Source organism: Ascaphus truei, chromosome 3 (genome assembly GCF_040206685.1).
Source record: "Ascaphus truei isolate aAscTru1 chromosome 3, aAscTru1.hap1, whole genome shotgun sequence".
Lineage (NCBI taxonomy): Eukaryota > Metazoa > Chordata > Amphibia > Anura > Ascaphidae > Ascaphus > Ascaphus truei.
This window is the reverse complement of record NC_134485.1, coordinates 186789927-186803089: the sequence shown is the minus strand read 5'-3', so window position 1 is coordinate 186803089 and position 13163 is coordinate 186789927. Positions and strand designations below refer to the sequence as shown.

At 45.7% G+C, this 13163-nt stretch overlaps 1 protein-coding gene across 2 annotated transcripts in view; it reads left to right on the top strand.

Annotated features, from left to right (window-relative positions):
* The first annotated feature begins 476 nt into the window (after positions 1 to 476).
* Positions 477 to 13163, top strand: part of TRIM37 (tripartite motif containing 37) — a 116139-nt gene continuing 103452 nt past the window's right edge. Inside the window, exons 1-4 of one of the 2 annotated variants that reach the window (XM_075589780.1) lie at positions 477 to 882; positions 8818 to 8919; positions 11056 to 11096; positions 12435 to 12551. In XM_075589780.1, the coding sequence (XP_075445895.1) occupies positions 724 to 882; positions 8818 to 8919; positions 11056 to 11096; positions 12435 to 12551 (419 nt within the window). In that variant the 5' untranslated portion in view covers positions 477 to 723. The remainder of the gene's footprint in view (positions 883 to 8817; positions 8920 to 11055; positions 11097 to 12434; positions 12552 to 13163) is intronic. The other variant, XM_075589779.1, reaches the window with a different exon arrangement.

The following is a 13163-nucleotide window of genomic DNA, read 5'->3' as shown; positions in this document are numbered from 1 at the left end:
TTAATTTAAATATATTCGGGAAGCGCGCGCGGGGGGCTCTGTAAACCCCGCGGCCTCCGCAGCGAGTCTCGCGCCCCCCACTTTGCGCACCGCTGCTCTACATATCAAATCAAATAAGCTTTATTGGCATGACAAAATAACCTTTCAGTATTGCCAAAGGATGAATAATAGGGGGTAGGGTGTCTACCACCTCCTAAAATATTAAAAGGCCTCTGTATATTGAGGCTCACGTCCTCACAAATGGAACCACGGACATCTGAACAATAATGAAAACTAAAATGAAAAAACTAAAATGAAAAAACTAAAATGAAAAAACTAAAATGAAAAAACTAAAATGAATATCAAATTAAGGATTCAAATGAAAAAAAAAAAGAATAATAAAAAAAAACCGGGGGCGGGGACTTGAACGCGCGTGGGCTTGGCTTGGGGGACTCGCGTGGCTGTGACGCGCCGGAGCGAAGTGACGTCACGGACACCGTCCTCCCATTCCCCCTCCTGTGGTTGGATCTGGCGTCGCCGTCTCTGAGTAACAAGCCCGGTTAAAGATGGCGGACGCAGGCTCCAGGTTCTAAACGGCTGTGGCGCGCGGGGCGGCTCCTTCTCGGCTCCCCGCCAACCTACTGAGCGGGGCAGCTGCAGAGAGCAGCCCGTGTTATATGCACCCAAGTCACCTCCTGCCTGTCTCCCTCCATCCCTCCCTGTCACCCCCCCACCGGCTGCTGCATGTCTGCAGCTGAAAGGGGGCGTTTTACTGATCATTTCCTCACCTGTCTGTGCAGCACCGTCAAATACCTGACCTACTTCAGGTCCAGGAAGAAATCCCTGCAGTATTGCAAGATAAAGGACCCCAAGCTGGAGGAGATGGACGAGCAGAGCGTGGAGGTAAAGAGGGAGTGAGGAGAAGGGGCATTGACAGTCCTATCCTGTCGCGCCTGTCATGCATCATGTCTGTCTCATGATTGTTGTGTGTGTGTGTGTGCGGCTGTGCCGGCTGTGTGTGTGTGCGGCTGTGCCGGCTGTGTGTGTGTGTGTGTGTGTGTGTGTGCGTGCGGCTGTGCCGGCTGTGTGTGTGTGTGCGGCTGTGCCGGCTGTGTGTGTGTGTGTGTGTGTGTGTGTGTGTGTGTGCGGCTGTGCCGGCTGTGTGTGTGTGTGTGTGTGCGGCTGTGCCGGCTGTGTGTGTGTGTGTGTGTGTGCGGCTGTGCCGGCTGTGTGTGTGTGTGTGTGTGCGGCTGTGCCGGCTGTGTGTGTGTGTGTGTGTGCGGCTGTGCCGGCTGTGTGTGTGCGGCTGTGCCGGCTGTGTGTGTGTGTGTGTGTGTGCGGCTGTGCCGGCTGTGTGTGTGTGTGCGGCTGTGCCGGCTGTGTGTGTGTGTGTGTGCGGCTGTGCCGGCTGTGTGTGTGTGCGGCTGTGCCGGCTGTGTGTGTGTGTGTGCGGCTGTGCCGGCTGTGTGTGTGTGTGTGCGCGGCTGTGCCGGCTGTGTGTGTGTGCGGCTGTGCCGGCTGTGTGTGTGTGTGTGCGGCTGTGCCGGCTGTGTGTGTGTGTGTGCGGCTGTGCCAGCTGTGTGTGTGTGTGCGGCTGTGCCGGCTGTGTGTGTGTGTGTGTGCGGCTGTGCCGGCTGTGTGTGTGTGTGTGTGTGTGTGTGTGCGGCTGTGCCGGCTGTGTGTGTGTGTGTGTGTGTGCGGCTGTGCCGGCTGTGTGTGTGTGTGTGTGTGTGTGCGCGGCTGTGCCGGCTGTGTGTGCGGCTGTGCCGGCTGTGTGTGTGTGTGTGTGTGTGTGTGCGGCTGTGCCGGCTGTGTGTGTGTGTGTGCAGCTGTGCCGGCTGTGTGTGTGTGTGCGGCTGTGCCGGCTGTGTGTGTGTGTGTGTGTGTGTGTGCGGCTGTGCCGGCTGTGTGTGTGTGTGTGTGTGTGTGTGTGCGGCTGTGCCGGCTGTGTGTGCGCGCGGCTGTGCATGCCCCCGCCTCGTGCCGGCTGTGCGCATGCCCCCGCCTCGTGCCGGCTGTGCGCGTGCCCCCGCCTCGTGCCGGCTGTGCGCGTGCCCCCGCCTCGTGCCGGCTGTGCGCGTGCCCCCGCCTCGTGCCGGCTGTGCGCGTGCCCCCGCCTCGTGCCGGCTGTGCGCGTGCCCCCGCCTCGTGCCGGCTGTGCGCGTGCCCCCGCCTCGTGCCGGCTGTGCGCGTGCCCCCGCCTCGTGCCGGCTGTGCGCGTGCCCCCGCCTCGTGCCGGCTGTGCGCGTGCCCCCGCCTCGTGCCGGCTGTGCGTGTGCTCCCGCCTCGTGCCGGCTGTGCGTGTGCTCCCGCCTCGTGCCGGTTGTGCGTGTGTGCCGGCTGTGTACGAGGCTGTGCCCGCCCGGCTGTCGGTGTGTGCGAGGTTGTGCCCGACCCGTGCCGGCTGCGTGTGTGTGCAAGTCTGTGCCGGCTGCGTGTGTGTGCCCGCCCCGGTGCCGGCCGCGTGGCTGTGCCCGCCCCGGTAGCGGCTGCGTGAGCCCGCTAGGTGCCGACTGCGTGTGCCAGTGTGCAAGGCTGTGCCCGACTCAATGCCGGCTGCGTGTTCCCGTGTGCGAGGCTGTGCCCAACTTGGTGCTGGCTGCGTGTGCCCAAGACTGTGCCCTCCCCTTGCCGTGTGTGCGAGGCTGTGTCTGCCCTGTGCCGGCTGTGTGTGTAAAGCAATAAAGGGAAAAAGTAGCGCTACTCATTATCCTAAAATTATTAAATCAACAATAAAAAGTAAAGTGTAAATGCAACAGAAATGTGTAAATAGAGGAAGATTAAGGAGTCCAATATAGGTATACTTAAGTCCAGCAGCCAGAGTCCAGGAGGGAGTTCCACGTCCCTCCAAATGTGAGCAGAGAAGAAAAAATGTCCTCCGGCGTGTTGACTCGGGTGTAGTTGTCCAGATAAATGCAAAAGACAACAATATATCAATAAAGGTTATATACCTACTAAAGTACTTATAATAAAGTACTTGCACTTACAAATTAAATGTGACGTATACTGATAATTTTCATCCAATCTGGAATAGCGGGGGTTAATCAGGAAAGGCTAGGTCTCCAGAGTATGCAATGGAAAGAAGAGAAAAAGAGAGAAAAGATCATGGCACAATAAATTTATTAACAAGAGATTTGGTTAGAACAATATTGCACTTACAGCCAATATGTATTAAAACAGCGTTTTGGATGGCTTCCCAGCGTGTGGTACTTGGCTTCTCTGCTGTGATGGTAATCCTGCTCACACCAGATTTTAGGGAGCCCACAACCCCCTTCAGTGATGTCAGCTGTGTCCATCACCTCAGTTTTTTTTTTTTTTTTTTCCCCTCCAAATTTTTTATTGGGTTTTTCAGAGGGTAGGGTACAGCATATCATATCACAACAAGCTGGTACAGAAGTCATTGGGTACTTTTTGAACAAGTTGACAATAAAAGAGCTTCCGCACAACCTGTTAGGATCTAAGAGTATCAAGACCGCCCCACCATTCATGTTTTCCTTGATGGTGGTATAAATTGAGGTTTTGGTTGCGGCATCCCAGATATCTTCTCTATCTATTTCTATATTGAGGTCTGCAGTCCACTTAAGCATATAGCTATGGTTGACGGGTATCAGGGCGCGTGCTAGTCCCATATAAATCTCATAGATCAGACCCTTCCGATATGCTCCTACTGCACATATCTTTTCAAAGTTAGAGGGGTTTTCAAACTTGGAGTTGTGGGAGATCGTTGTTAAGAATTGTCTGATCTGGAGGAAAGCGAATAAGGGGAGACCTCCGGGGGCATATTTTTCCTGTGCTTCGGAGAATTTCATAGGCTGTCCTTTGATTAGCAAATCGGACGCTTTTGTTATTTTGGCTGCTTTGAACAGTCTGAAGTCCCCGGGATCACAACCAGGGGGGAAGTCCGGATTGTATTGTATTGTATGTCTTTATATAGCGCCAGAAATATACATAGCGCTTCACAGTAGTAATACATGTTGTAATCATAAAAATAACAAATAATATAAATAACAGGTCATGGGAATAAGTGCTTCAGACACACTGTAAGAGTAACATTAAGGAAGAGGAGTCCCTTCTCCGAGGAGCTTACAATCTAATTGGTAGGTAGGGGAATGTACAGAGACAGTAGGAGGGAGTTCTGGTAAGTGCGTCTGCAGGGGGCCAAGCTTTATGTATCATGTGTTCAGAATATCCACAGTGCTATTCATATGCTTCTTTAAGCAAATGTGTCTTAAGGTGGATAGAGAGGGTGCTTGTCGGGTACTGAGGGGAAGGGCATTCCAGAGGTGTGGGGCAGTCAGTGAGAAAGGTTTAAGGCGGGAGAGGGCTTTAGATACAAAGGGGGTAGAAAGAAGACATACTTGAGGAGAACGCAAGAGTCGGGATGGTGCATAGCGAGAAATTAGGGCTGAGATGTAAGGAGGGGCAGAAGAGTGTAAAGCTTTAAAAGTGAGGAGGAGAATTGAGTGTGAGATGCGGGATTTGATTGGAAGCCAGGAGAGGGATTTCAGGAGGGGGACACGGAGACAGATTTAGGAAAGAGTAGAGTGATTCTGGCAGCAGTGTTTAGGATAGATTGTAGGGGAGACAGGTGAGAGGCATGAAGGCCAGACAGCAGGAAGTTACAGTAATCGAGACGTGAAAGAATGAGGGCCTGAGTCAGAGTTTTAGCAGTCGAGTAACAGAGGAAAGGGCGTATCTTTGTGATATTGCGGAGGAAAAAGCGACAAGTTTTAGAAATGTTTGAATGTGAGGGGAGAATGTGAGAGGAATAGAGTGTGACCCCTAGGCAGCGTGCTTGGGCTACTGGGTGAATGATCGTATTTCCAACAGTAATGTGGAAGGAGGTAGTAGGGCCAGGTTTAGGAGGAAGTATAAGGAGCTCTGTTTTTGCCATGTTAAGTTTCAGTTGGCGGATGGCCATCCAGGATGATATTCCAGTGAGACATTCAGAAACTTTGGTCTGTATAGCAGGTGTAAGGTCAGGGGTTGAAAGGTAAATTTGTGTGTCGTCAGCATAGAGGTGATATTTAAACCCAAAAGATGTGATTAGGTCACCTAGAGAGAGTGTGTAAAGAGAAAAGAGAAGGGGTCCCAGGACAGAGCCCTGGGGTACCACCACAGAGAGATCGATAGAGGAGGAGGAGGTGTTAGCAAAAGAGACACTGAAGGTACGATGGGAGAGGTAAGAGGAGATCCAGGATAAAACTTTGTTCCGAATACCAAGAGTATGGAGAATGTGAAGCAGAAGAGGGTGGTCCACGGTGTCAAATGCTGCAGAGAGGTCGAGTAATATGAGCAGTGTAATGACCTCTGTCTTTGGTAGCATGGAGGTCGTCGGTTATTTTAGTGAGGGCTGTTTCAGTAGAGTGAGCAGTGCGGAAGCCAGATTGTAGAGGGTCTAGAAGAGAATAGGTGTTGAGAAAGTGTAGCAATCGAGAGAATACAAGGAGTTTGGAGGCAAAAGGCAGGAGGGAGACAGGTCGATAGTTAGAACAGGTAGGGTCAGACTTGCTGTTTTTGAGCAATGGTATAACGGTTGCATGCTTGAAGGAAGATGGAAAAGTACCAGAGTAGAGGGAAGAGTTAAAGATCTGTGTGAGCGTAGGGATTATAGAAGGAGCAAGAGGTTTTAGGAGATGGGAAGGAATGGGATCAAGAGGGCAGGTGGTAGAGGGAGAAGAGGAGATCAGCAGTGACACATCCTCCTCCGAGATAGCAGAAAAAGAGTCAAGAAAGGCAGGAGGAGAGTTGGGAAGCGTGTGGGATGGGAGGAGGCAACAGATGGGATGTTCTGACGTATGGATTCCACCTTTTCCTTAAAGTCAGCAAAGTCCTGAGGTGAGATGGATGGGTTGCCAAACGGGGGGGTCAGAATTGAAGGGGAAGATGATAGGCCAAATTTAGTTCTTGTTTTTGACCATATCTTCCATGTACATCTCATTGCTCCCAGGCCCATCCTGCCCGGCGTTGTCTCCCGGCCACCCACAAAAGGGGTGTGAGGGAGAGGGGAGAGATGTAGGAGGCTTCAATCTCCAACCAGCATCACCTCAGTTTTTAATGAGGGGAGATACTGCACCTCTCTTGCTCTCCTGTGCCTTGCGCACAGTCAGGAGTGCCTGGAGGAGATGTTACAGCAGTGTCTCGGCATCCGCATCCACACACGGTTTCCAAGGATCAAACAGCCGGCAGCTTCAGCAAAGGGGAATCCACACGTCATACGTCACAGGGAGCTACAGTGGCTTGCAAGTCCAAATGTAACTAGTTTCGCTACTGCTTTTTCTCTGTGCGTGTGTGCGTGTGTGTGTGTGTGTGTGTGTGTGCACACATTTTTTCTTTGGAGTTTCTGTTGTATCACTACACGTTTTCTAATTTCATCCCAACGTCTTGCTTCTAATCATCTTGGTCTTTTGATGCCCTTGGAATCTAGTCGAGTACCACGCTCAGCCTCCTGTTCATTCCCCCCTTAAAATAGAAGACTACAGAGGGATTTTGTCTCTAATATTTAATAGTCCCCCTAGTAGCCAACTTTTACATGTGAGAAATTTGTTACCCTGTTAAGTACATCCGGTGTCACCAAAGACTTCAGTAAGTTACAAATCTTGAAAACCAGTAGTCTGTAAGTTGGGAGATCATGGTTATCATTCATTTGAAGTACAGTGGTCGTCCAGAAAACGCAGATCTCTCATGTGCAGACGTTGCAAGTTTTTAACAGTTTGACAATGTCTTGCTTAATGGGAAGCACATCTCAAAGGCCTTTGTCAAGCATGCAGTTAGGGCACATCTCCTTGTCACAAAACCGTACGCTGCATTCATGCGGATAAAGCTTCCCTGGTACAGAGAAGCAACTGCATTTCATAGAGAATAGATACAGTTACTGAGCATCTTCATTTCATCACATTTGCTTCCATTCACTGGTGTCAATAACTGACTCGTATAAGGTCATTGTGTTTATAAATCAATAATCTAGCTTGAGTGAATCTGTAGGTTGAAGTACAGTAACGTCACTCATTGTCACCAAACATACCTAATTGAGTCTTAAATATAAAGTGTGTGTGTGTGTATAAATACACATTTTGATCACTGGCCACTGACATTTATAGAGGTACATTTTGGGATTGCTGCCTTTTTTTATATGTATTGTAGGGTTGATGTTTCATAGATGAAATGCTCATTTCTTGCTCTGCTGCCGTACTGCACTGTACAATAGGTCGTACAATAGGTTACATGGGTATCCTTTTACAAGTGCTGGCTTATCAATCATTAAGGCATCTGCAGTCCCACCCACATTTGGTATTCTGTTTCCTAACAATCATGGTTGCTGTGTGTGCACACTAGCAGCAAATCTAACAAGCATGAGCAAGTCTTAGGCCAGGAAACTGATAATAGGCTATGAAGTGGTGGTGGTTTTGTCTAGCTAGAGACAGTTCAGCAATGAACTTACGCGGTTGCAGTTTACATCCTATGAACTAGTATTTAATATTCTTTTATTACTGATATTAATGAGGGCCTAAATAGTCTTAGTGTTTGATTATTGAAAAGTTCCTGGCATTAAAAAAAAAAAAAAAAAAAGTGTAAGGTGAAAAATTAATTTTCTTCATGTATCTTTCTATTTCTGTTTTTCTTTTGTGATTATGCAGACTGTTACAAATTTCTTTAATTCAAGTTTTTAGATTTAAAAAAAGTAACTTATATGCTTGATTGATTTATATTATGTACTAAATTGTCCTATAACTAAAATGAATAATATTTCATGATTTCCTGACATGTACAGTATTACGTAAAAGTATGTCGGATATTGATTGTCAGGGAAAGATTGTACAGCTTAACCCTGTTATAGCGCGGTCTTCGGGGGCCACCCGCGACCACCGTGTTATAAACAAGGTCGCAGAAAAAAAATGGCCGCCGGAAAAAACCCCCCCCCCTTTTTTTTTTTTTTTGTGTTGGTACCGTGTCCGCCGGAGGGGGAAAGCTGAGAACTATCCCAGCGTTCCCAGACCCGGTGGGGCAGCGGCAACAGCACACAGCACTTACCCGGCATCTGGCAGCTCTTCTCCCTGTCTCTGCTTCCTGCTTCTGCTTCTGTCTTGCGAGAGCAAGCTCCCTTAAAGAGACAGTGTGTCTCTGTGTGTGTATTTGACTGTGTGTGCAGTGCTGTGAAGTGTGTGCAGTGCTGTGAAGTGTGTGCAGTGCTGTGCAGTGCTGTGCAGTGCTGTGAAGTGTGTGCAGTGCTGTGCTGTGCTGTGCTGTGCAGTGTGCTGTGCAAAAAAAAACTTAAATTTTTTTTTTTTTTAATTCGGGGTCCACGCTCAAACCGCGTTATAGCGGATCGCGCTATAACGGGGTTGAGCTGTATTTAGAAATATTAGCAAAGAGCTGTTGGTTTTCTATTGACTGGTTAGCAGATTACTCCCCTACTACTTTTTATTAAGTCTGAATATTGTCTGACACAATAAAAGAGTAAACTTTGCCTTGTTACGTTTTGGTGCATTGTGTGTCTGTCTCCTTAGCTATTGTATACAAGCCTTTTATTATTAACTTGCTGTCAAGTAATCGTTTCATGTTGCCTGTGTGTACAGGCCATGGCATGGTTTTTGTACAAAGTTACTGCCTGCTGGAGGAAAATGGGTAGCACACTTGATTGCCAGAGTTAATGTGTGCTACCTATTTTCTTATGTTGGCTTACTGTCTATCTGTGGTACACACCTTTTTTTTAGGTATGTACTCTCCCATTTTACCTGAACTTTACTAGCCTGGTCTTTTTTGCTTTTTTTGTTTGCCATGGGAGAAATAAATGTTGCTTCACAGTACCGTTACACAATATCGATCTTCTTTTCCCAGAGCATAGCAGAGGTCTTCAGATGTTTCATATGCATGGAGAAGTTGCGAGATGCCCGTCTCTGCCCACATTGCTCGAAACTCTGCTGTTTCAGCTGTATCCGGGTAAGTGTTTTGTGTACGTCTCTGAATTCTAATATTTTGTTCAGGCTCACAATCTAGTTGACATTTCACCATTCTCTAGACACCAGAAGCTAAACCTATATAGGGAAATAAACCCTACTAAAGACAGGGCACATCATAAGTAAAATGATCAAAATGCAGTATCAAAAACTTTAAAGCAACGCTACTTTAAAAACATCTAAAAAAGAACAAAAATATATATATATACACAATCACATCACTGGTGGGAACATTAAATACCTGTTCCATAAAGTACACTGAACATGTAATGAGATCCTATATAGTGGCAAATCAATACATCTCTCTAGTGATTCAGAAATACAATCCTTCAATGAAAATGTAAATATATGTTGAACATTTGATTAAGTAGAACAATAGCATAGGGTTTTGCCCAGCACATAAGTTCAATACAAAAATAATAACTTTATTTCATATAGCACTTTTCTCCCAATGGGACTCAAAGAACTTCAAAGAAAAATGGAGTCAAGCACACCAAAAAGTAAAGGAATTCAATGAGTAGCAAAAAAGGTCATTTTAATGACTTAAGGAAGTTATAGTAGCATCCAACGTTTCGGTGCATACAAGCACCGTCGTCGGGTATGGATGCACCGACATGCTGGATGCTACTATACCTTCAAGTCATTAAAATTACCTTTTTTTTATTTTATTTATTTTTGCTACTGATTGAATTCCTTTACTTTTTGGTGTGCTTGACTCCATTATTCTATGATTACTACGTCTTGACCAGTGTTGTGTTTTTTTTTTTTTTTTTTTTTTTTTTTTCATAGCCCCCATTTTTGTTTTCTGACATTGTCCTAAACCCCTGTTAGGGGCAGCCAAAGTTTCTTTTTATAGTACTGTTTGTGCGGTACACACATGAATTTTGACAGGCACATGTCCATGCCCAGATGAGCTTATAATCTGTTTTTGGTGCCTGGGGCACAGGGAGATAAAGGGACTTGCCCCAGGTCACAAGGCGCTGACACCGGGAACTGAATCAGGGACCCCTGATTCAAGAAGAAATAAAAAAAGGGTGGGGGTTGGGGGACAGAAGGGTTAATACAAGATTGTTCTTCAGGTTCCATGTGTAAAAAGTCTAAGGGGAATCTTTGCCCTGCTATGACTCATTTAAAAAACACAAGACTCACATACCCTCACACACACTCTCACACACACTCTCACACACACTCTCACACACACTCTCTCACACACTCTCTCACACACTCTCTCACACACTCTCTCACACACTCTCTCACACACTCTCTCACACACTCTCTCACACACTCTCTCACACACTCTCTCACACACTCTCTCACACACTCTCTCACACACTCTCTCACACACTCTCTCACACACTCTCTCACACACTCTCTCACACACTCTCTCACACACTCTCTCACACACTCTCTCACACACTCTCTCACACACTCTCTCACACACTCTCTCACACACTCTCTCACACACTCTCACACCGACGCCCATACGCTCACACACCCACAAACACGTCTGATTTTTTTTTTTTTTTTTTTAAGGGAACTGCCGGTGCATGTGGAAAAAATCAAAAGTGAGACTATATACACACAAACACACCTCTTACCTTGGGGCCTGCGATCCAATCTTTAGCTCCTTCCTCCTGTCGGCTGGAAGTTGAATGATACTTCCGGCCCCGGGCGGGGGCAGGAGAGGAAGGATCGCAGTGACCGGGCGGCTGAGCTGGGGAGCCACTGGATCACTTCTGTGTGGGTGCTTTTATTTTAGTTACAGACAAGATATCGTAACATCATCCATAACATAACTTTAATGATACCTTTTTAGGACAGATTTAAAAGTAGGCACAGAGGTGGATATGTATAGTGGTGTTAATGAACGAAGTGTACATTCACGCATTTGTGAAATGATTTATCAGACCGTGATCCCGTGCTATCTGCCAATTTACATCACTGGCAGTTAATGCTGGATTGTGGTGCGATAACCGGTGACAGGTTAGTAGGTTCTGGCATAAGAAGGAAAAGAAAGAGAAATAGGAGCACATGAAAGTTTTGTTGTTGATTCATAGAGTTGTATGTTTCATTAGAGGTATGATGTCTTACTACGTTTCTTTTATTTTTTTGCCTATAGAGATGGCTGACAGAACAAAGAGCTCAGTGTCCCCACTGCCGGTAAGATTTAGATTAGCTGAAGTCCGCATGCTTTTGGTGGGGGTTGACTTCGAGTCAACAGCAGGATTAAAAAATAAATGACTTAATTATCCATTTCCCAGGTAGCATGTTAGCAAATCTAACATATTTAATTCGTTTTATTTTCTATCCAATGACATCGACATACAGTATGGAAAATCTAAAAGAATGATGCCGGAGTTGGGTGTCCTGCAGCCCTTTGACAAATTACCATTAATGGAGCACTTTGTTGCTGGGCTGGAGGACATTTCAGGCACCTTTTGGCACTCCAGATGTTATTAGTGTTGCAGATAATTTATAGGTATTTTTAAGGCAATTCTGCACATTTTAAACAGAGGTGAAAATCTTGCTGTGTTTCTAGGCTGTGTATTCAGAAAACAGCAGAAGGGGGAGTTTTTGCATTAAAACCACATCTTCCCATGCCATCTTATGGCAAAGTAAAGAAGTGCTGGTTTTTGATCTGGATACATTAGTATTACCCACTACTCTACACAGAGCAATTCAGATGAACAAACTAATGTTCACAGCAAGTTGTTGTTTTGATGCAATCTGCCATTTTCTCAGTAATATAAAAAAAAAAAATCCCCAATGTAAAACAAATTCCAAAAGGAACAAAATGAGCTATATGTATCACAAATATAGTTTTTCAATCACCAACAGAGATTCTAAGCACATTAAGCAATACTGCTACGCTATAATTGTATAGTGTCCCCTGGGTTCCATTAGTACTACTGCATAATTTATATTCCTAATTAACTCTGTACATGTATCAACGCATATCGCCCAATGAATTCATAATATAACAAACAAAAAAAAAAATTAAAAATTCCGGAATAGGTACAGGTAACAAATGTCCATAAACGGATCACAAAATTTCCTGTTGACAATAAATTTGATCAGCAACAGTAAAAACAATTCATGCTGATTGCTCTCAGCAAACCATTATGGATCCATATCCCCCTTGCCACTGTGGCTGTATTTATTATACACAATGTTAAGTATTGTAGCCTTTCCTGTGGGTGCAGGCTGCAATTTTTTAATATAGATTTTCTCAGCGGTGTGTGAAATATTCATATATCCTTTGTTAGAAAATACATAGGAAACATAATTTAGTTTTAGATTGCTTGGCCTTAAACGGGGAAATACTTCAGCTTAGTTGGTCAGGAATACTCCTTCTGTTTTTAATTGTTAATTACCAGATCATGAAAGCAAAACAAACATAGGTGTCACTATACACGTATAGATTTTTCAATAGGATGTAATATTAAAATAATATAAGAATATTTGAGAGGCACTCTTCATTTTGACTTTGTTTTTCAGGGCTCCTCTGCAGCTGAGGGAGCTGGTGAACTGTCGATGGGCAGAAGAGGTTACTCAGCAGCTTGACACATTGCAGCTGTGCAGTCTCAACAAGCACGAGGAAAATGAGAAGGACAAGTATGTGGATACAGATCCTTTACACCATTTAATCGGTGATGTCAGAATTGATGTTGAAATTCAATCAGGGTGATGATGTTACTGCACACTCCCATTTGTTTCTCTACCGCAAGATAACGCACTAGGGATGGGGAGTCTAGGTGCAGCTGACTGTCTGTGTGGGAACAGGCTTAATGTTGTTCCTGGGACGTGTGTTACCGACACCTCCATCACTGAAGGAGTTAAAGTAATGGCTCTTGTGCACTTAAAAAACAAATATCTACATTTCATTTAACCTACTCACCTGTGCTCACTTCAGCTAATGCTAATTTTGTTCTTAAAGGAAGTCTGCATCTTATAAACCATAGCACTAGAACGTTCCAAATTAAATATGTAAACCAAGCAGCCGAGCAAAATGAAATTTAAAATACACTAGTTGAAATGTGTAAGAAAATTTATAGTTTCTTGTGTGATGACACTGGAAGACTGATGCAAGTTTAAAAAAACCCGTGGCCCTACCTGTGCTGCAGGTGCAGTGGCGGCGATGGTGGGAGCCCACCCAGGTGGTGATAGCGGAATTTGGGCCTAACTTCTGTGTTAGGACCACCTGGGAGGATGACTGCTGCTCTTGCA